Genomic DNA, 24,047 nt, shown 5'->3' on the forward strand with positions numbered 1-24,047 from the left:
TTTACTTATTATTTCATTTTTGGCTGTGCTGGTTCTTTGCTGCGACGGCTTCTCTCTAGTTGCGGAGAGTGAGGGCTGCTCTCCAGTTGTGGTGCGCAGGCTTCTCATTGCAGTGGCTTCTCTCGTTGAGGAGCCCAGGTTCTAGAGCTCAGACTCAATAGTTGTGGCACACAGGCTTCATTGTGCTGCAGGGTGTGGGCTCTTCCTGGATCAGAGATCGAATCTGTGTCTCCTGCATTGGCAGGGGGATTCTTGACCACTGAGCCACAAGGGAAGCTCGTAGAAATTTTTTTAACTCTTGACTCTTATTGCTGGCTTTAGCTGCTTATGCTCTCAGGATTTCTTTTTACCGCTCTGCTTTCTTCCCTTTACTTTCCAAGTACATATGATTCATATTTTCTAACCAATTTGTTTATTTCTATAATTATACGTTATGTAGCCTCCTCAGTTTGTGGATATCCACCTTGAGGATGATGATTCCTCAGATGAAGAGTACCAGCCAGATGATGAAGAAGAAGATGAGACTGCTGAAGAGGTCAGTGGTTACCTGTGTGAGTGTTAGTCGGTAATATAGAAAATTTTTGGTTCCACAAGGCAGACTGTACTTTGCTTTCTGAGTAATATCACTTGTTCTATACAGAGGGTTGAAACACAGTACTTTTTTCAACTCTTTTCTTTACATAAATCTAAGACTATGACTCCTTTTCATGTTCCCTTGATTTTTTTCATGTCTTGTATTATGAAATATAATAACACATATAATATGTAGAACTGTGTATAGGATAAAACAAAACTATACAGCTTGAATAACTATAAAGCTAATCCTCATTAAACTTCCTTAAAGTCATTAAATGTAATGTTGCCAGACACCTCTTACCACAATGACTTCTCTTCCCCTACAGATAACCACTATCTTGACTTTTTGGTAGTTACTTCCTTGCTTGACCTGGGTTAGATCCCTGGGTTGGGAAGATCCCCTGGAGAAGGGAAAGACTACCCACTCCAGTATTCTGGCCTGGAGAATTCCATGGAGTCACAAAGACTCTTTGTGACAGTCCATGGGGTCACAAAGAGTCAGACAGGACTGAGCGACTTTCACTTAATTTCCTTGCTTATCTTTTTAGTTACATCACCTAAATATACAGCTCTACACACTATGTTCAGTTTTTTATTGTTTCTGAAACTTATGTAAATGGAACCAGTAGTGTATATATTCTTTTGTGTGGCCTTTTTATTTATTTATTTTTATTTTTATTTTTTTAAATTTTAAAATCTTTAATTCTTACATGCGTTCCCAAACATGAACCCCCCTCCCACCTCCCTCCCCATAACATCTCTGTGGGTCATCCCCATGCACCAGCCCCAAGCATGCTGTATCCTGCGTCAGACATAGACTGGCGATTCGATTCTTACATGATAGTATACATGTTAGGATGTGTGTGGCCTTTTCAAAATTTGGTTCAACACAAGTCATTTGAGATTTTATGTTTGCTTGTGGCTGTAGTTTTTTCATTTTCATTATAGCTATGTAACAAGTCTATTTTTAAATGTGTTCTTTGACTTGTTTGTTAAAGGAGTTTTAATCAGTACCTTACAGTTTTGCAGAGGTTACAACATTGATGAGTATAGTGATCAGATCCCTGTTCCTACTTCAGAAAATTAAGCTTCTATTTAAATTTTATTCTTTTACTCTGACTAATTCAGTGATTGATATTTTATGATTCATTCTATTGAGATACTTCAGACTCAGTAGAATGAGGTAGGGGCATAAATATGAAAGTGAACTGGATTTGTTTTGTAGAGTTTATTGGAAAGTGATGTGGAAAGCACCGCTTCATCTCCACGTGGGGCAAAGAAATCCCGATTGAGGCAGTCTTCTGAGATGACTGAAACAGATGAGGAGAGTGGCATATTATCAGAGGTAAATCCATACCATGCTAATAAGATCAATTAGAAAGACCTTATAAGTAGATTATTTAACTGTATAAATAGATAGCTTATCCATGGTGATTCTGAGCTGTCACCTTTTGCCAAACATGATTCAAGATCAGTAACCATGCCATTATCTTCTGTGTATTTGTGACTAGTTATAACTGAATTTCCAAGTCCCTTAAGTCAGTGAAGGGTTAAGAGAAAATTGGAACTCAGTGACAGGGAGAGAGATGTTTGAGTTTTTGTTAAGGGTCCAAATATGAGTGACTGGCAGGGTTTCTTTTCTTCTACCCTTCTCTTTTCTGTATGTGTTTTCTAATATTCTAAAGCTATTTTAATTTATTTCCCATTTTCAGTAACCTGAGTAGCATCCTGTTGGCTTCATTAGAAATAGAAAGAAACCTGTTAGATTAATGTACTTGACAGTGTCTTTGCTTTTTTTTTTTTACCTCTCTCTGGCTGGGAAGAGAAAAGTCACCAGCATGTGAGAGATGTGCTTCTCTCTTCCTGCTTCTTTTTTTTTCTCCCACTTTTCCTCCCCTCCCCCTTTTCATTTTTTAACATAGTTGCCTCTTTTAATTAGGCTGAGAAAGTCACCGCACCTGCCATCAGGCACATCAGTGCTGAGGTAGTGCCCATGGGGCCTCCGCCCCCACCAAAGCCCAAACAGACCAGGGATAGTACTTTCATGGAGAAGTTGCACGCAGTAGATGAAGAGCTGGCTTCCAGTCCGGTCTGCATGGATTCTTTCCAGGTGAACATAACTCTAAATTGCTGAAAAAGCAAATGGAGTAATCAGTTATTGCTCAGACTGGGAAGGGAGAACAGAAGATATTACATTCTGATATAATAAGTTCATGTCATGAAATTGTAGGTCTTTGGTACTACTTGGTTTGTAGTATTTTATTGTGAGAATGGCATTTCCTAAGGAAGGAATAAAGGTATGTGAGCGAGCATTTAAAAAAAAATTATATATCTGTTTGCACTGTATCTTCGTTGTGGCATGTGGAATCTTTAGATGCAGCATGCCAACTCTTAGTTGTGGCATGTGGGATCTGGTTCCCTGACCAGGGAGTGAACCTGGCCTCCGGCATTGGGAATGTGGGTTCTCAGCCACGAGACTACCAAAGAAGTCCCACAGAGAGGATTTTTTAAATTTTTTTATTTTTATTTTTTTAGAGAGGATTTTTAAATGTGGAGCAGAGAAGCAGCCTTCAGCCAGGCTCATCCAAATCAAGCTCTCCCACAGTTGCTTGAGCATCTTCTCCTTCTTTCTCTTTGTACACTTTTTTTTTCCTGAGTTACTTTGGCGTGTGCTACAGTCGTGATGCTCCTTTACCCCTAAACACCTTAGTGTATATTTCCTAAAAATGAGGACAGTTGATTATGAAAATAAGAATATATAATATTGTATATAAAATCCATTGAAGTCCTTATTTGGACTTTACCAATTGTCCCAATAGTCTTTTGTATAAAGCCAAAGAAGAACAATTTTTCCGTGATCCGGGATCCAGTTTAGGATTCCATGTTGTATTTAGTTGTCTTGTCTCTTAGACACTTTGAATCGGGAACAGTTTCTCAGTCTTTCTTTGTCTTTCATAACCTTGACGTTTTTGAACCTTATGAAGCAGTTATTTAACAGGCTATTCCTCTATTTTGACTTTTCTAATAGTTTTTCATGATTTGATTCACCTGATGTACTCCTGGGCACAGATATCCCAGAAGTGATGTGTCCTTTTCAGTGCACCATATCAGGAGGCACGTGGCTTCTGTCATGTTATATTTGATCATATGGTTAAGGTTGTGTTGGCTTTTTTTCTCCTTGCTGTAGAAATGTTATTTTTCCATTTTAAAATCAATTAATATGTATCCTTTTTTTTAAGGTAAAACATCTTTTCACCCACTTATTTTAGCCTCCATTCCTTATTCTTGATTGAAACAATCATTACTATGGTTATTGTCAAATGGTGACTTTCTAAATCACCATCATTAGCTAGTTCTATTTTTTGATAAGTTTAAGCGTGAATTTTATTTATTTATAAAACTTTATTTTATATTGGAATATGGCCAATTAACAATGATGTGATAGCTTCAGGTGCCCTAGATAGTTCTTTTAAATGTTTAGGTTTTCCCCAGTAGTCTTGCTGGTCAATGAAAAATATGTCTGTCTTAAAATTTAAAAATAGAATATTGAATAAAACAGCTCTGAAAGGACCATTTAATTTTTAAAATTTTTATTAAAAGTTAAAATTTTTTTGGCTGAGTTGAGTGGCATGCAGGATCTTAGTTCCCCAACCAGTGGTTAAACCTGTGCCCCCTGCAGTGAAAGTGCAGAGTTTTACAATCACTGGACTGCCAGGGAGTCCCAAGCATCACTTAATTTGATCACCCTGCTTTGGAGTGAATGAGTAATAGTGTTGGGATATAATAACTTTTATGTAATCATTTATTCATAAACATACTGAACGACTGAAGGTGGGGAGTAACTGTACAAGACAGAAAAGGTCTTTCCTCTTCTACCTTATAGTCTGTTGGGGAGAGATAGACCATAAATGCATAAATTGTTTCAGAGATGGGTAAAAAATGAACTAAATAAAAGCAAGGAAATAAGGTAGTGCCTATTGTAGAGCTGTACGTAGGATGACCAAAAAAGTCCTCCTTGAGGAGGGCACATTTGAGCTGAGATCTGAATAAGCAGGAGGCAGGCATCTAAACGATCTGAGAACATTTAAAAAAGCTTTTTTGTGATATTTTCTGATTTAATGTTAAAAATGTCCCTTTGGCTAAGATGTGGGAAGTGAACTACAGGAGAGCAAGAGAGGAAACAGAAATCTGTTGGGACATTATTGCAGTAGTCTAGGGAGAACTTCCTAAATAGATCTACAAATTCCATACAGCCCCTTTCCAAATGTGAGCTGCTTATTTTGCAGAAACTGACAAGCTAATCCTAAAATTCAAATGGAAATGCAAGGGACCTAGAATAGCCAAAACAGTCTTGAAAATGAGAATAGTTGGAAGTCTGTACTTAGTGACTTCAAAACTTATTACAAAGTTACTATAATCAAGACAGTTTTGTACTGGCATAAGAATAGACATAGACTTCCGGGAGTCGGTGATGAACAGGGAAGCCTGGCTTGCTGCAATTCATGGGGTCGCAAAGAGTCGTACACGACTGAGCAACTGAACTGAACTGAGTGGAACAGAATAGTGTATAAAAATTAAGTCTTAGGACTTCCCTGGTAGTCGGTTAAGAGTGCACCTGCCATTGCAGGGAACACAGGTTCAGTCCCTGGTCTGGGAAGATTCCATACACTGCAGGGCAGCTAAGCCCGTGCGCTGTAGCTCCTGAAGCCCACATGCTCTAGAGTCTGCTTGTTGCAACTGCTGAAGCCCTCATGCCTTCGAGCCTGTCCTCCACAAAAACAGACGCCATCGCAGTGAGAAGCCCACGTACCACAGCTGGAGAGTAGCCCCTGATTATGCAGTTAGAGAAAGCCCTTGTACAGCAGCAAAGACCCAGTGCAGACAAAAATAAAGGAAAAGTTTTTTAAAAGTTAAAAAAAAAATAAACTTTTAATTTGTGGTCAGTTAATCTTTTAGGACTTCCCTGGTGGCTCAAACAGTAAAGAGTCTGCCTGCAATGCGGGAGACCTGGGTTCGATCCCTGGGTCAGGAAGATCCCCTGGAGAAGCTTGGAAAATCCCATGAGCAGAGGAGCCTGGCGGGCTACAGTCCATGGGGTTGCAAAGAGGCAGACACAACTAAGTGACTTCACTTTGAACTGTTTAATCTTTAGCAAGTGTGCCAAGACCAATTAATGAGGAAAGAATAGTCTTACAACAAATAGTGCTACAATAACTGGAAATAAGTTCATTTGTGTCTTTTTTTTTAAGATTCCACATACGAGTAATATTATATATTACTTGTCTTTCTCCACCTGACTTGATGCACTTAGTATGTCCATCCATGTTGTTGCAAATGGCATTATTTCATTCTTTCTAAAAATATACTCTGAGTATCTTTTAAAATATATATTTATTTGGCTGCATCCCAGTTGTAGGACATGGGGTCTTTGTTGCGTCATGCAGGACCTTTTGTTGTGGCACACGAGCTCTCTAGTTGTGGCACGTAGGCTCAGGAGTTGTGGGGTGTGAGCTAATTTGCTCCACGGTGATCTTAGTTCCCAGACCAGGGATAGAACTTGATTCCTCTGCATTGTAAGGCAAATTTTTAACTACTGGACCACCGAGGAAGACCCCATTACTTCATTCTTTTTTTTTTCTAATGTTTTATTTTTTGAATTTTTTGGCTGCACTGTGCAGCATGTGGGATCTTAGTTCCCCAGCCAGGGATTGAACCTGTGCACCCTGCAGTAGAAGCCTGGAGTCTTAAGCACTGGGCTGCCAGGGAAGTCCCCATTTTTTTTTTTTTAATGGCTGAATAACCTTCGTTTGCATATACGTACCACATCTTCTTTATCCATTCATTGATCAGTGGACGTTTAGGTTGCTTCCATGTCTGGCTGTTGTAAACAGTGCTGCAGTGAACATGGGGATGTGTATGTCCTTTTGAATCTTATTTACAAAACAGAAACAGACTCACAGTCTTAGAAACAAACTAATGGTTACCAGGGGGAAGACTAGGGGAGAGGGCTAGATTGGGAGTTTGGGATCGATGTGTACAGACTGCTATATTTAAAACAGGTGACTAACAGGGACCGACTGTATAGCAGCAGGGAACTCTGCTTGCTATTCTGTAATAACCTAAATGAGAAAAGAATTTGGAAAAACAATAGAAAATAAACAAAAAGCAATTGGTCCTGCAACAACTGAAAATTCATATATGAAAGGATGAAGTTTGATTTTACCTCAAACCACCCTCAGAAGTTAAAATAGATAACTCACCTACATTTAAGAGTTGAAACGATGCAACTATTCCAAGAAAACAAGAGTAAATCTTTGTGACCTTTGATTACAATACTGTAATAGGTAATGAACTCTTATAACTCAACAATAAAAAGACAACCCAGTTAAACAGTGGGGAAATATATGAATAGAATTTCTCTATTCCCTTCCTTTTTTCTCAGTAAAAAAGAATGAAGTACTGATACATGCTACAGGATGGATGAACTTTGAAAACATGCTAGATGAAAGCAGCCAGAGACAAAAGGCCTCATATTGTATGATTCCTTTTATGTAAAATTGCCATCATAAGCAAATCATAGAGTCAGAAAGATTAGTGATTATTAGAGACTGGGATCAGGGAAGAATGGGGGGCATCTGCTAGGAAAAATGGAGTTTCTTTTGGGGGGTGATGAAAATGTTTTAGAATTAGATAGTTGTGGTGCTCACTCAAGTGTAAAACCTACACAGTTATGCACTTTAAAAGAGTGAGTTTTATGGTATGTAAATTTTATCTTAATTTAAGGACAACATCAAGTTTTTTGTTCATTTTTTTGTTGGTGGTGGTGCTGAAATTTTGGTTTTAAAACTGATGTCATTATAAGATACAAGGATATATTGTACAACATGGGGAATATAGCCAGTACTTTATAATAACTATAAATGAAATAAAACCTTTAATAAAGAGAGATTGGTACTACCACCACCAACAAAAAACAACAAGAAAAAATAAAAATAATTAATGTCATCGTCCTTTATGTTTCTCAAAGAATAATAACCCCCCCCCCAAAAAAAAAAGAATAATAAACCCAAATGATTTAGAGAAGAGACCTTGTGGTTTAAGCTAAGAAGAAAAGCGCACAGGATATGATGAAGTTTGGAGAACCTGAAAGCATTAGGCATCCAGTGATAGATTTTTGTTTCCTTCTCCATCGTCTAGCCCATGGATGACAGTCTCATTGCTTTCCGAACTCGCTCTAAGATGCCACTGAAAGATGTTCCCCTGGGGCAGCTAGAGGCAGAGCTCCGAGCTCCAGATATCACCCCAGACATGTACGACCCCAATACAGCAGACGATGAGGACTGGAAGATGTGGCTGGGAGGACTTATGAATGATGATGTGGGGAATGAAGGTAACTGCTTTTGTTTGCATTTACTGTCCTCTCTGTCCATGGTCTCTATGGTAAATTTTCATTAGTTAAAATCTTAACGAAAGGGGTGTTTTCAGTTGATTTAATTTTGTATTTAATAATATACTCTAAATCAGTAGTTAAATCCCCCCTCCCTTTTTTCTGGTAAAGAGTCTTTTGGGGAATCTTTTGATTGCTAAGATTCTGCCTCTGAAACATAAATGTACATACAATTTTATATATGATTGCATGAGAGTGCATCATTTTACTCAAAGACTCTCGTGTTAGTTAAGATTCTTCCTGATGCAAGTGAAAGAATCTTAACTCTCAGCTTGCTGAAGGGCAAATGAAACCAGAGTTTGGAAAGGGCAGAAAAACCTGCAGTGGAATTGAGGCACTGTTTAGGCCCACTTTCTCTCTCTACAGCTGTTATTTCTACTTCTTTTTGTCAGTCAACTCGATTCTTAAACCTTTTTTTCTACAAGGCTGGAAATATGATCATAAACACACCATTCACTTCTTGCTTTGTTCCCACATCAGAAGAAATCTCCCCTACAGGCTCCAGTTGGAAAAGTCCAGAGGAGCAACTCTGATTGGTTTGGTTTGATCACATACCCACTCTCTTGGTGTTGCATGGCTTTGATAGGAAGCATGGAGGTCTGTGATTGGCAGCACCTCATAAACAGTGTGGTTGGGATAAGTAGTTACTCAGAAGAAGTGATAGTGTTTCCAGAAGTAGGGAAGGAGAATCGATCAGACACAAGCAACGTTGACTACAGTCATACGTGGTGTAAGAATCCTGCTGCAACCCTTATTTGTTTTAGAATATAAGTAAAAGTTCTTTCTTTAAAACAGTGAAATAAAGATTGTTAAAATTGTTTTTGGTGATTTTTTTGCAAGTGTACTATAGTGAAAATCGGGTATCATTCATCATTTTGTGCAGTGTTTCTGTAAATGTAGGGGAAATGAGAGATTGCCTTAGTTTGTAGTGATTTCCAGATGATTCCTTACCCCTTTGAGAATGTGCTGAAAGCTATGCAGCCACTCCCCAGAAAAATGTCCACATCTACATACATGAAGCTTTTTTATGTCACTTTCTTTGGGGAGATTTATAATTTTCTTGAAGTTCATTTATTGACACTTCCTTTTTCTATCAACCCATCTCAAAGTCCAAGGCTCACAAGGCTCAAAAACCTCTACAGAAGGGAATGAACAGGGACAAAGATAATTCTATCCATTTTATAAAAGTCTCAGAAATTCATTGTGTTACTTTGTGTTTCAGAATCCATGTGTTATACTGCTAGAATTAGAACCCAGTTTAGTTTTCTAGGAACATGTCTCAAAGAAGTCTCAGGGGGCATGAAAGCATTTTTTAAATGCATATGATACTTCATAAGCAAGCTCTGCATTTTATCCTTAGACCTAAGCTAAGACAAAATATCGTTAGTGACGTCTCGTGGCTTTATTAGTCCAGCAGCTTTGGTGCCTTAATTGTTAACACCTTGGTTGAAAAAGCTGACATACTGGCTATTGAGGAGGAAAGGTCAGACTGGGTTGGCTGTCAGGATTTTGGGAGCTTGGACAGTGTTTCTCACGGAGAAGGCAATGGCAACCCATTCCAGTACTCTTGCCTGGAAAATCCCAGGGACGGGGGAGCCTGGTGGGCTGCCATCCATGGGGTCGCACAGAGCCGGACACGACTGAAGCGCCTTAGCAGCAGCAGCAGCACGAGGACAGCGTTTCTCATAGTTAGTGTCTAGAATTTGAATCAGAATCAGAGTGTGTAAAGATGTTTTTGTTGGATGGTGTTAAGATGTAAATTCCATTCCAGGGCCTTGCCCTGTACCTACTGAATCAGAATCTCTAAAGGGTATCATCTAGGGATCTAATTCTTGTGTGTCCTAAAGGTTAGAAACTACTGGCAAGGGAGGAATAGAAGAGTATGATAAGGGTCAGTTGAGGAAATGGAATAATGGTTAGTGGGGAGGGTGAAAATCTTTTCTTTGAAACAGAATTGTTTTGTTTCCTTAGTAGGATCTATTTTAAAAAAGAGAATATGAAGCCAGTAACTAGGGTAGATTTAGAAACCACATCTAACAGCTGAGTTTAATGAGTGCTGGTAAGTAGGAAATAATGCTGGATATAAATCACAGTACCAAACTTCAGCCATATGCTGGTTTATTTTTGTAGTATTATGTGGTTATTTTCATATGTTCCTAGTACCATCTGCTCTTCATATTATTAAGAGTGTCATTTGCAAAAAATAATTTAAGAGGTCTACTAAAGGAGTGGGTACACCAAATTGAGATCAGCTGGGTAGATGCTGACACTGGGTGTTAATATGTCAACAAAGTAATTAGACCCAGAGGGTAGGTTCCACAATCAAAGTACTAAAAGCCAAGCAGAACTCAGAAGAAACCTTCCCAAATGATTTTTCAGCATGTTTACCAAATGAATTCTCTGAGAATATTGGCTGGCCCACTTGTATGATACAAGCAGAAGCCTTCTTTGTAGATCTTGCACCTAAACAGATGGGGGTCCAAACGTGTGTACAGAATCCATTTGATATAGGCTTTCTCGGGAACTTATATTATTCGCAACACTTGTAAAGAATCTGCTCTAAAGAGGCTTACATAGAAAGTAGAGATTAGGAAGACAGGATTCCATTCCCAAGGATTTAAAACATTTTTATTGGGGAGATAACCTATAGATGGGTGAAAAAGACTTCACATTTAAATAACTATATACAAACAATGCAGATTTATATATTGTAAACAGAATAAATGTTGAGTAAAGAATATCTGGTTAGCTAACACAACATTGTATGTTAATTATATTCCAATAAAAATTTAAAAAGATTATCAGGTTAGATTGGGGTTTATCAGTACAGATTTTTCAGTGATGGTGAATCAAAGATGTGTGTGTATATATTTTTATTTTTAATGAAAGATACTCATTTGTTGTGAAAAATCAAAACATTATTAAAGGGCACAAAGTGAAGAGTTCCATTCTTCAGTGTTTATTAATTCTTTCTAACTGTTTTCTTTGTATCCAGTCAAGCACATATTTATCTTTTTTCCATGAAAGGCATCATACTATACATGTTATCCTTCATCTGCAACTTGCTTCTTCCACTTAATATAATTTAGAGATCTTTCTATTGTGATGTGTACAGATCTCCCTCTTCTGTTTAACGGCTGTACAGTGGTAAGGTGTTTTTGTTTTAATTCAGTTCCTCAGTTGCGCTAGCTGCATTTCAAGTTCTCAGTTGCCTCATGTGATTACTGTTGTACGATGCATATGAATTAGAACATTTCCACCCTTGCAGAAAGGTCTGTTAGATGATGGTCATCTAAAGTTGTCTTGGGAAAAATTTCACCTTAATATAACTTCTGTATTTTATTGACTCCTTCACCATTTTTATTTAGCAGTCTGTCGGGAAAGAGCAAATTGGCCAAGATGGTGGTGGTCAGGCTCTCTTGCCCCACAGCCTCTTGCTCTCGCCCCATGTTTTATAAATATATGGTTATGTAACAGCTGAAATCACAAAACACTGCGCGTCACGATGTACCTTCTTGGTCACGAGCCACTTTTGTTCTGTAAACACATGAAAGCTGCCCCTAAAAAGCCCTTGAGGCCACATTATGGCTGTGTGTCAGCTGCGTCAGCCACTAGAGAATACAGTGTGTCTGCTGCTTCGGCTGCTGTGCCAGCCTGGAGAGAATAAACAGTGCAGTTCCTGTGACTCCTTGAGTTTCCTTCCAGCTTCCCTGCTTGCGCCTTGCCTATCCTGGGTTCAGAGAACAGTGTGCACAGTGAGGAACAGCAAAACAGTTGGCATAGTTGACAGGATACCCAGGAGGTAGAGGAGCCTGTGTTACCAGGTGGCTGCAGTTTTCTCGGTGTGGACCCTGATGGAAGACTGGGAAGTGGTGGGTAGTTCACCAGATAGCATTGAAAAGGCATTACAGGTGGTGAGTTCCTGTTTGCCTGACATGGTGGCATGGATTGCCGCTGGCACTGTGGGGTGGATTTCCTACCTGCCTTGAAGGTGAATATAGATAGTGCCCTCTGTGAGGCCACGCAAGTGTGCCAGTTGCAAAGACTAGAAGAAGAGTTGGAACCTTGCATGTGTATGCTGAAACAAGAGATGCATGGCCTTGAGGAGGAACCCAGTGCCTTGGACTATGAGGTGAGGGACGATGATGGTGAACATCGTGAGACCTTGGGTCCCCGCTTGGCAGCAAGGCCCTATTTACAGCAGAAGGTGAAGCATGAGCAGCCTATGGCCCAGGGGGAGCATCCTCAAGGGGCCCCCAGTGTGACTGAGTTCACGCTGTATTGCCCATATACTCAGGTGGAGTTGGTCGACTTGGGTAAGCAGTTTCAGCAAAAGCAAGGAGAACCATTGGCAGCACAGCTTTTGTGAGTCTGGGACACAGGAGTGTTTGGTATCCTTTGTTCCAGAGACAAAAGAGAACAGTTGGCATGTATAACCACTCACCCCTCATTGAGACAAAGGTTGCAGAATGCTAGGCGACTCATGCAGGGGGTGCCTAACCAAACACGCACCCTCATGAAATGGATTAATGCCGCCATCCACACCATGTGGACGAATGCAGGAGAACTCCCAGACACTAGCTATGGAGGCAACTGCAGCTGGAGCAGCAGTTTACCAGGTGTGAGAAGCACCCAGAGCAAGAGATACAAGCAGTTACATGAACTCGTGATGTGGGCTGTGATCCTGAAGATACAGATGCGTGATTGAGCTGTGAACGACACAAAAATCCTCTCTTTGTAGGGGTGGGCTGCCTCCTGTGGGAGGATTTTGTGAGTCCTAACTGAGAGAAGTAGAGGGACAGCATGCAAGGCACCATCTCGAAAGTGTGAAGAGCCTGAAGGGGGCCCTAGCTGGCCGGGGCTGCTTTGGGGTTCAGTTGAGTTAAGTCGCTCAGTCGTGTCCGACTCTTTGCGACCCCATGAATTGCAGCACGCCAGGCCTCCCTGTCCATCACCAACTCCCGGAGTTCACTCAGACTCACGTCCATCGAGTCCGTGATGCCATCCAGCCATCTCATCCTCTGTCGTCCCCTTCTCCTCCTGCCCCCAATCCCTCCCAGCATCAGAGTCTTTTCCAATGAGTCAACTCTTCGCATGAGGTGGCCAAAGTACTGGAGTTTCAGCTTCAGCATCATTCCCTCCAAAGAAATCCCAGGGTTGATCTCCTTCAGAATGGACTGGTTGGATCTCCTTGCAGTCCAAGGAACTCTCAAGAGTCTTCTCCAACACCACAGTTCAAAAGCATCAATTCTTCGGGGCTCAGCTTTCTTCACAGTCCAACTCTCACATCCATACATGACCACTGGAAAAACCATAGCCTTGACTAGACGGACCTTTGTTGGCAAAATAATGTCTCTGTTTTTCAATATGCTGTCTAGGTTGGTCATAACTTTCCTTCCAAGGAGTAAGCGTTTTTTAATTTCATGGCTGCAATCACCATCTGCAGTGATTTTGGAGCCCCCAAAAATAAAGTCTGACACTGTTTCCACTGTTTCCCCCTCTATTTGCCATGAAGTGATGGAACCAGATGCCATGATCTTCATTTTCTGAATGTTGAGCTTTAAGCCAACTTTTTCACTCTCCTTTTTCACTTTCATTAAGAGGCTTTTTAGTTCTTCTTCACTTTCTGCCATAAGGGTGGTGTCATCTGCATATCTGAGGTTATTGATATTTCTCCCAGCAATCTTGATTCCAGCTTGTGCTTCTTCCAGCCCAGCGTGACAATATACAGCCTTAACGTACTCTTTTTCCTATTTGGAAACAGTCTTTTGTTCCATGTCCAGTTTTAACTGTTGCTTCCTGACCTGCATACAGGTTTCTCAAGAGGCAGGTCAGGTGGTCTGGTATTCCCATCTCTTTCAGAATTTTCCACAGTTTATTGTGATACACACAGTCAAAGGCTTTGGCATAGTCAATAAAGCAGAAATAGATGTTTTTCTAGAACTCTCTTGCTTTTTCGATGATCCATCGGTTGTTGGCAGTTTGATCTCTGGTTCCTCTACCTTTTCTAAAACCAGCTTGACCATCTGGAAGTTCATGGTTCACATATTGCTGAAGCCTGGCTTGGAGAATTTTGAGCATTACTAGCATGTGAAAGAAAGAAAGTGAAGTCGCTCAGTCGTGTCCGACTCTGCGACTCCATGGACTGTAACCTATCAGGCTCCTCTGTCCATGGGATTTTCCAGGCAATAGCACTGGAGTGGATTGCCATTTCCTTCTCCAGTGGATCTTCCCGACCCAGGGATCGAACCCAGGTCTCCCGCATTGTGGACAGACGCTTTACCGTCTGAGCCACGAGGGAAGTCACTAGCATGTGAGATGAGTGTAATTGTGCGGTCGTTTGAGCGTTCTTTGGCATTGCCTTTTTTTTGGGACTGGAATGAAAACTGACCTTTTCCAGTCCTGTGGCCACTGCTGATTTTTCCAAGTTTGCTGGCATATTGAGTTTGCTTTGGGGTTACACAGGTGCAAATGTGGGCTGATTTGTGTGAAGGTATACTGTATTGGCTGTGTCCTGTCTTTAGATCTAGCTGTGTCCTGTCTTGCAGATTTAGAACAGTGTACTCTGAAGGCTGTGTCCTAGGTTTAGAACAGGGTTCTGTGAAGGATGTGTGCTATGATGTGTTACTAACTTCTGACTCTCTTGCAGATTTAGAAGTGTGAAAGCATTTGGAAGGAATCATGTGGGTGGGCTGTGAATGCTGCAGAAATCCCTCTTTGAATGGGTGGGCCTGGTGCCTGTGGGTGGTTTTGCGGGTCCTTAGTAAAAAGCCCTGCAGGGGTGGAGTTGCCTCTGTCGAGGCTTTCCTGCAATCTCACAAGGGCAGATGGTGGGCTGGCCATGGAAGATAAAGGCACTCCGCATGCAGTGGGTGGCTCTTCTAGCCCCACGAGGGCAAGGACTGCAACATGAGTTCCAGGTGACACCGGGCGTTGGGTTTTGCTCTGCATTGGGGATGTAACTGTCATAGCATCTACTGCTGTGTAGAATGTGGGATCGAGGGTCTGTGTTAACTCACCAAGGGGGTATCGTGGAAGATGGACTGCACATGGATTGTGAGGGGAGACTCTGAACGGGTGGAATGTAAGGAAAGAGCAGATTAGCCAAGACGCTGATGGTCAGGCTTTCTTGCCCCACGGCCTCTCTCACTTGCCTCACGTTTTGTAATCACACGATTAGGTAGCAGCTGAGATCATTTATAGCACTGTGCATGTATGTCAGATGTACCCACTTGGTCATGGGCCACTTTTTTTCTGTAAACATATGAAAGCTCCACCTGAAAAGCCCTTGAGGCTGCGTTATGGCTGTGTGTTGACCAGGTCAACCACGAGAGAATATAGCGTGTCTGCTGCTGTGGCCGCTGTGCTAGCCTGGAGAGAAGACACACGTCTGCAGTTCCTATGACTCCTTGAGTTTGCTTCCAGCTTCCCCGCTTGTGCCTTGCCAACAATGTGTGAACAGTGAGACAGAATCTAAAAGACATGATAGCATCAACATTAGAGAAGATTATGAGGGAGAATATCTGTATTTCTGTATTCTTATATAACAAATGTTTAGTATTTTGTGTAGTTTTAGTTGTTTCTGAGTCTTATTGTAGGGATATAATTTCTTCACGCTTACGAGCGTTATATGAGTGTTGTGTTGTCCTTTTGTCATGTATATGTTGAACATGTATATAATGCTTAAATTCTGCATGTATCTTCTATCTTATACTAAGGCATCTTAAGTATAGTCATTCCTTAATTATTGGGAATTGGGTTATTTTTTTTTTTCTTTTACTGTCAATGCCTTTGTATAAAGAATTTTGCAAAAATATTATTTTAATGAGATGCACTACTCTAAATGAGTTTACTGAGATAAATTATATGTTCACTTTTCTGACTTTGGCTGCATTTTGAGAACTTTAAGTCTTGTTTGGAGGAAGGAAGGAACTTAGCTTAGTGGGGAGAATAGGTGAGATGAGTCAGCTGTGGGAAATGATCTATACACAGGCACTGAGGAAAAGGAGAGTAAGTAGTTTAAAAACTTCAGAATAGGGAGTTCCCTGGTGGTCCACTGGTTAGGACTCTGCCTTCACTGTCAAGGGTCTGGGTTCAATTCCTGGTCAGGGAACTAAGATCCTGCAAGCCACATGGTGTGGCCAAAAAAAAAAAAAATTTAAAACTTCAGAATAAATGTGCTTTATTGGAATAGATTTCCTGTGGTGCTGAACATCTTAATATTCTTCAGAGATATGAGTTTACAGTTGAATAAGTGTCTGAAACTTTTTTTTTTCCTAGATGAAGCAGATGATGATGATGATCCGGAATATAATTTCCTGGAAGACCTTGACGAACCAGACACCGAGGATTTCCGCACTGACCGGGCAGTAAGAATCACCAGTGAGTCTGTGTGTGTTATGAGCCCTGCTCTTGACTTTTCCACATCTAGTTTTGTTTACTTTGCAGAGTTTTGAGGGTAAAGCAGCCCACTTAAGACATTTAAGCTTCCTCTGCCTATTTATTTCTATAATTCTTTACATTTGCATCTATATTCAGGAATCCTGTCAACATCCCACAGTCATGTATTGAGTCCAGTATTTGGCAGTGATTGTACCAAAATGAGTAAGACATGGCCTCTGCCTGTAGGATGTCAGCTTAGTAGGGGGATACAGACAGGAGGTTACAGTACAAAGTCATAGGTGCTATAATAATAGCTTATATATTGGTGGCCTAAAAGAGGGTATAGTGTCCTATGTATACTATGGCTTGGGAAATGACTCAGAAAATGATTCACCTTAGTTTAGAAGGAGCAATAAGAAGGTTTTGGTGAATGGGGGCAGAGAGGGATTTTGTAAATAGAGTTTTTGCAGACCATGAAATTATGAAACAGCAATACATGTATTTTGAAAATAGTAAGTAGTTTGATTTAGTTATCTGAGTTGTGGTAGAAAGTTAAGCAATGTTCAGTTCATGGAGAACCTTAGATTTGATTTTTAATCTGTCAGAAAAGAAAGGTCAAAAAGTTTTAAGCAGGAAATCAATAGGAACTGATTTGGATTTTACAAATATTATTTTGATTTAATGCCAGCTTAATGTATTGATTTTGGTGGGTAAAGAGCAAGATTGGAGGGATGGGAAACAATAACTTGGCTTGAGTCATTAAGAAAAAAAACTATTCCCTTGCTCGTTTGCTGATAATGGATAACATGTTTCAGGAACTGTTGATTTGTATTGAGTGTGTGCAAGTCTCTGTGCTTGGATAATATACACCATACAGTGAAGGTAAAATGTTGGCTCTTGACAAGGTTATGAAGAAAGATTTATCAGTGTCCAAAAGTATTTATTATGTACCTAAATAATGTAGGTCTTTGTGCAGAGAGAATTATGTAAGCACAGTCCTTTAAATGTTCTGTTTTGTTGCTTTAGTTCATCTTTCATATTGTTTTTGAGATTAGAGTGTCATTTTCTTTATGAAGGTCTTCCATTTATTTTGGTATCTTATGACAGTTAAGGTCAGAAGAAACATTGAAAGGAAAACACCAAGAATCAAAGAGAAAGTGTAGAAAAAACAGCTTGAGGATTTAGATTTTGAGAAAACTGTGAAGGATTGTCTAGGAAAGTATGAGAAAAACCAAGAAAGTCTTGTGTTTCAGAAACCAAGGGAAGAATCACGAAGGAGTGACTGGTCCACAGTGTCTTGTGCTGGTGGTTATGAAACATTATTTGCTTGAAGCAGAAAAGTAGGAGATTGCATTCCAGTTTAGTTCTCATCCTGGAATACATTTGCCTTCCCCTTTTGTTTGTCTGTGACTTTGTTCAGTTGACCTCAAGGACTTGGGGGCTAGGGGTGCTAAACCAGTGTGCAGTGAAAAATCTGACTGGAAGTTTTGACTGTCCCTAAACTTAACTACTAGTAGCCTCCTGTTGAAGGCTTAGCAATACAGTAAATAGTTGATTAACATGTATTTTGTATGTAATGTGCTTTATATACTATATTCTTACAATAAAGTAAGCTAGAGAAAAGAAAATGTTATAAAGGAAATCATAAGGAAGACAAAATACATTTTTACACTACTGTTTTATCCATATTGCCAAATGTAAGTTTGTGTTAATCTGTTTACAAGATGAATCATCTGTCAGTATCTACATTAATATTATCTCATATGACACAGAACACTGTAGACATACATGTCACAAGCACTGGATATGAAAAATGAAAAGATAATGTAAAAAAGAAATTCGTGTTTATTTACTGGTGTAAGGATTCATGTATTGATAATGAAGAAACAACACTATGATGGCTTGATGATAGCCTAGTGTAGCTGATAGAATTGCTTCACAGTACTCTTGCCTATAGATAAATGAATTGTTATGGCATACAGTGTTACAGTCATTAAAAAATTAAGATGATGGCATCAGGTCCCATCACTTCCTGGCAAACAAAAGGGGGAAAAGTAGAAGCAGTGACAGACTTTATTTTCTTGGGCTCCAAAATCACTGCGGACAGTGACTGCAGCTATGAAGTTAAAAGATGTCTGCTCCTTGAAAGGAAAGCTATGACAAACCTGGACAGCATATTAAAAAGCAGAGACATCGCTTTGCTGACAAAGGTCCGTACAGTTAAAGCTAATGAAGAAGCAGCAGTATGATAGCTTGATGTAGTATAATTGATAAAATTGCTTCACAATACCCTGATGAAAGAATTGTTATAAAATTTTTATGGCATACAATATTACAGTCATTAAAAAAAAACTTAAGATCCTGCCATTCACTCCCGTCACTTCATGGCAAATAGAAGAGTAAACAGTGGAAGCAGTAACATTTTTTGGGGGGCTTCAAAATCACTGCAGATGGTGACTGCAGCCATAAAATTAAAAGACATTTGCCTTGGAAGACAAAATATTAAAAAGCAGAGACATCACTTTGCCAACAAAGGTCCATATAGTCAAAGCTCTGGTGTTTCCAGTATTCATCTATAGATGTCAGAGTTGGACCATAAAGAAGACCAAGTGCCGAGGAATTGATGGTTTTGAACTGTTGGGACTGAATGGAGATCAAACCAGTCAATTCTAAAGGAAATCAACCGTGAATATTCATTGGAAGGACTGATGCTGAAACTGAAGCTCCAGTACTTTGGCCACCTGCTGTGAAGAGCTGACTCATTGAAAAAGACCCTGATACTGGGAAACATTGAGGGCAGGAGGAGAAAGGAGCAGCAGAGAATGAGATGATTAGATAGCATCACTGACTCAGTGGACATGAATTTGAGCGATCTCTTGGAGATAGTGAAGGACAGGGGAGCCAGAGGTGGTACAGTCCTTGGAGTCGCAAAGAGTTCGATACGACTTAGCACCTGAACAACATTACAGTCATATTCATGAACAGGATTGGAAACACTGTTAAATTTTTTAGAATTGTGATAGATTGATACAGAGTTTCTCTAATTACAAGAGAGAGGCATACTGCAAGATAATGTAATTTTTTGAAAGCATAATTATGAATCAGTAATAAAACTAACACATAGTTGAAAGTGAAAGTGTTAGTTGCTCAGTCATGTCTGACTCTTTGCAAGTCCATGGACTGTAGCCCGCCAGGCTGCTCTGTCCATGGAATTCTCCAGGCAAGAATACTGGAATGGGTTGCCATTTCCTCCTCTAGGGGATCTTCCCAACTCAGGGATCAAACCTGGGTCTCCTGCATTGCAGGCAGATTCTTTACTGTCTGAGCAACCAGGGAAGCCCTACCACATAGTTAATTTTATGTTATATCACTCACTTTATGCCTATGTAAGGATAGGTTACAAGTCTTGCACAGGATTTTCTAATACTTGGGCAATGATAATGATGATGACACAAAAACATCTCATACCCTTCTTGCCATAGAGTTATTGAATTTTCACACAAAGGCAAACACATCCACCACAGATAAGTTTATTAACTGTAGGCATGATGACTGTTTACTGTTCATTAAGTCATAGTGGATCATCATAAAGGCCTTTGTCCTCTTTGTCTTCACATTGAATCAGCTGGGGAGGACGAGGAGAAAGAAGGGGCTTGGTCTTGCTCTCCCAAGGGTGGCAGAAGCAGCAGAGGTGGTGGAGGAGGAAAGGGTGGCTGAGAGTGTAACTTTATGGAAATACATTATCATTTCTCTTTGACTTTTTGCTTTTTCATTTCTCTAAATATGTTTCTGTATGGTCCAATCCCTCTCCCCACCATATGCTTTGGTTTCAGAGTCTATATATCATGAAGGCTTCATGTAAAAGAAATCAAAAGGAGTCTTGAATAATCAGAACTCTTCTGCCAGATTGTCTAGTATCAGTTTGTTTTCTGACACAGCTTCCCCTTTGTCTTCTTGCTCATGGTCTGGCACTGGTCTGGAAGCATTCCGTCAAGTCATCTTCTGTTAATTCCTCTGGTGTGGTGTCTGTTAGCTCTTGAATTTCTCTAAGATCCAAAAGTTGAATCTTTACACCCATGTTTTTTGGGCTATATTCACAATCTCATAATTTCCTTGATTGGCTCTGTTGTAAATCCTGTGAATTCATGCATAACATCTGAACACGGTTTTCTCCAGTGGGGAGTTATTGTTTCAGGTTTGGTGGCTTTCTTGGGTTTTTCTTTAACAGCGATGGCATCTTCAGTAGTGTAATCCTTCTTCCAGACTTACATTCTCTTCATTGAGGACTCTTTTGTAGCATTGATAATCCTTTCCATAGAGTATCATGTATAATGAGGCTTAAAGATCCTTATAACTGCTGATCTGAAGGCTGAATTAGAGATGTGTTTGGAGGCGAGTTGACCACTTAAGACACCTTCAGTGTTGAATTCATTGGGCTCTGGGTGGCCAGAGGCATTGTCCAATATCAAAAGAAGCTTAAAACACAAGGTATTCCCTGACTTCAGGGACAAAGCATTGATGAAACCAATCCAGAGAAAGGGCCTTCTTTTTTATATATCCAAAGACTGGTAACTCCTGTTTATCCTTTTCTTTCAAGGCTTTGGGGGTGAGCAGCTTTATAGAGAAGGATGGTCCTGGTCATAAACTAGACCATAGTCTCTGGTACATATCAGGCAATTGAGCGTTTTCTTGTAATGTCATGACTGTGCTTCTGGACTTCAGCTAGTAACAGGAGGTAACTATGAAATTATTGCAGAAGTACAGTATATGCCACCGTTAACTTTATGCAGTTACGATTTCCTACTGAATCTTTATATTTGTGTTTCTCTGAGTGGCACTTTGTGTAGTCTGCATTTGCATAAGTGTTGATGAATTTTAACTTTCAGAGTCGATTTGTGTGTATTTTAACGATAGTTAATGATAAAGTAGACTAGTATCTACATACAGTGTGTGTGTTCATGACGTACCTCACTTTCTCTTAAATGTTTCGTATTCTAGACTGCGGTTTGTCTGAGAGTTTTTTCGAATTGTTGCACATCCCCTTCCATTTTTCCAATAAATTTATTGAAAAAACTCTGCATATAAGTGGACCCATGTAGTTCAATTCCATGTTGTTTAAGAATCAACTGTAATTTCTCGGTGAGATCCTCCTCATTGATTGACTTTCTTGCTTTGTATTCCATGTGATTTAATATGTCCTTTTTAATGCTCATCTCTCTCATAATTGCTTACTTATATCTTGTCTCCTCCACTAGACTGTGAGTTTCTCATGATTTTTGTATTGTTTATTGCCTTTGAGCAAGTGTTTTTCACGGTGCTGACAATATTTGCTGAAGAGTAGACTTTTCTGGGATGCCTGAGTGGAGGGTCCTCCTTTCTAGTCATAATGTTCTGTGATTGTAAGTAAAAACTGGGATAGAATTTTAATTTTGTTTCTACCCCTTGTTGTCTTACATTATCATGTTTAATTACAGTCCTTTTAAAAGGACTTATGTGGATGATAAAAATTTAAAAATAAGCTTAGAATCACAGAGTCTGGAATGCTTCCGTGATTATGTATGTTTTTCTCCCACTTAAGCATTTGGTCGTAGCTTCTCTAATGTGACCTTTCAATCTGTTTGGGAACCTCTGGTGACAGGGAGTTCTTCAGTTCTGCAAATGCTGTGTCCTGCTCTTGAACACCTCCTCAGTTAACATTTTCCTTACTAAACCTGAATCTTCTATATGTCTCTGTTTTTCCTTTGTTCCTAAAAATTGTAACTTACTACCAAGTGTACATAGTATAGTATGTTTTTTTACTATGTTTTTCTTTACTATGCTAAACATACCAAATTTCTTCAGTTCTCTAAATGTCAGACTTTCCACACTTCAGCACCCAAGTTACCTTCCTCTGGATATTAGCCTTATATTTAAGAAAACTTCTCCTGCATTACATGTTTTTATGAAACTTTTCAAACATGTGAACACCCATATACCCGGGCTTCCCCGGTAGCTCAGTGGTAGAGAATCTGTCTGCAGTACAGGTGTTTCAGGAGATAGGGTTCAGTCCCTGGGTTGGGAAGATCCCCTGGAAGAGGGTATGGCAACCCACTATAATACTCTTGCCTGGAGAATCCAATGGATAGAGGAGCCTGATGGGCTACAGTCCATAGGGTCGCAAAGAGTTGGACACAACTGAAGCAACTTAGCGCACACACACGCACCCATATACCCACCACCTAGCTTCTGCAGTTAAGTTTTCATATATTAATTATACAGCTCTCCATCTGTTTATCCATCTGTTAATCCTTGTTTTTTTTTTTAAAGCATTTCATAGTGAGTTGTGGATATCTAAACATTTTAGCATGCATATCATTAATTAGAACTCCGTATTCTTTATAGATTTTCTTTTTAGGTAATGTATACGTACTGTAGTATAGAAATCTTTAGTGTACCATTCAGTGAGGTTTGTCGTGCCTCTTTGTTAGGGGGGTGTACTCAACCCCTAAGAAGATAGAGATTCATCACTCCAAAAGCACCTACTTGTCCCTCCAAATCAGTCCCCACATCATCCTCCCTGGTGAAACCACTGTTCTGTTTTCTTATATCGTAGATTAGACTTGCCTCTTTTAAAACTTTATGGAAATGGAATCATCGTATGTGTTCTGTTATGTAAGCATCTTTCACTTAGCATGATGTTTCTGAGATTCATGAATATTGCTTGTATTACTTAATTTCCTTCCTTTTTATCGCTGAGTAGGAGTCCAGTGTATAAATATACCAATTTGTTTATTTGTCATCAATCCCCAGGTGTTGATGGACACCTGGGTTCTTTCTGATTTCTAGCTATCTTGAATAAAGATAGCTCTGACCTTTCTTTAAAAGTTTTGCAGACAAATGTTTCATATCTTTTTCTCTCTAGGGGAGGAATCATTGGTCATAAAGTAGATCTATACTTGGTTTTCTGTGAAATGGCCAGACCTTTTTTCAAAGTGTCTTTCCTTGCACATTGTTTTTAGAGTTCCAGTCGCTGCACATCCTCACCAACATTTGGATTTTATTTCTTTAATGCCCTCTTGAGAAGGGCTTTTATAGTGATGATCACACTCTGTTGTGATTCAGTGATATGCTTGCCTTCTTGGTCACAAGCACTGTTTTGGAGCCATTGTGTCCTGTTGATCTTTTTGTGCACTTAAGAAGCTTATTTTTCAAAATCCTAAATGTAAGACTTTAAATTTATCCCCATTATATTTCATCCAATTAATTTTAGAAAATTAGAACTCTGAATCTGTCATCTGTTGGTCTGGTGATCCCTTTTAGCTTTATATTATTTGCAGATTTGATAAGTGTGTTTTCTGGGTGTTTTAGGTTGTGGATGGGATTGCTGAATAGTTCAGGCCCAAAGATAGAGTCCTTTGACACACTACTGGAGACTTCGGTCTTGATTCCATTCAGTAGGATAGGCCAACAGACTGTGAATTTATCTCATAAAATCATCTAGCTTATGTTTTTGTTTGTTTTCTCACTAGAATTTAAGCTTCATGAGAGTAAGTTTCTGTCATGTATCTGAGCATCTAGAACAGAGATTAAGGCATATAGTTGTTCAATAAATGTTTTTAAATGAATGAGTGAATGATGGATACTAATACATATGAAGATTTTG

At 39.7% G+C, this 24,047-nt stretch overlaps 1 protein-coding gene across 1 annotated transcript in view; it reads left to right on the forward strand.

The window, feature by feature from the left end:
* Positions 1 to 24,047, forward strand: part of LOC138071534 (GON-4-like protein) — an 83,795-nt gene that overhangs the window by 30,907 nt on the left and 28,841 nt on the right. Inside the window, exons 7-11 of the mRNA XM_068963061.1 lie at positions 440 to 535; positions 1,802 to 1,921; positions 2,516 to 2,686; positions 7,774 to 7,966; positions 16,304 to 16,405. Of these exons, the coding sequence (XP_068819162.1) occupies positions 440 to 535; positions 1,802 to 1,921; positions 2,516 to 2,686; positions 7,774 to 7,966; positions 16,304 to 16,405 (682 nt within the window). The remainder of the gene's footprint in view (positions 1 to 439; positions 536 to 1,801; positions 1,922 to 2,515; positions 2,687 to 7,773; positions 7,967 to 16,303; positions 16,406 to 24,047) is intronic.

Source organism: Capricornis sumatraensis, chromosome 2 (genome assembly GCF_032405125.1).
Source record: "Capricornis sumatraensis isolate serow.1 chromosome 2, serow.2, whole genome shotgun sequence".
In the NCBI taxonomy this organism is placed as follows: Eukaryota; Metazoa; Chordata; class Mammalia; order Artiodactyla; family Bovidae; genus Capricornis; species Capricornis sumatraensis.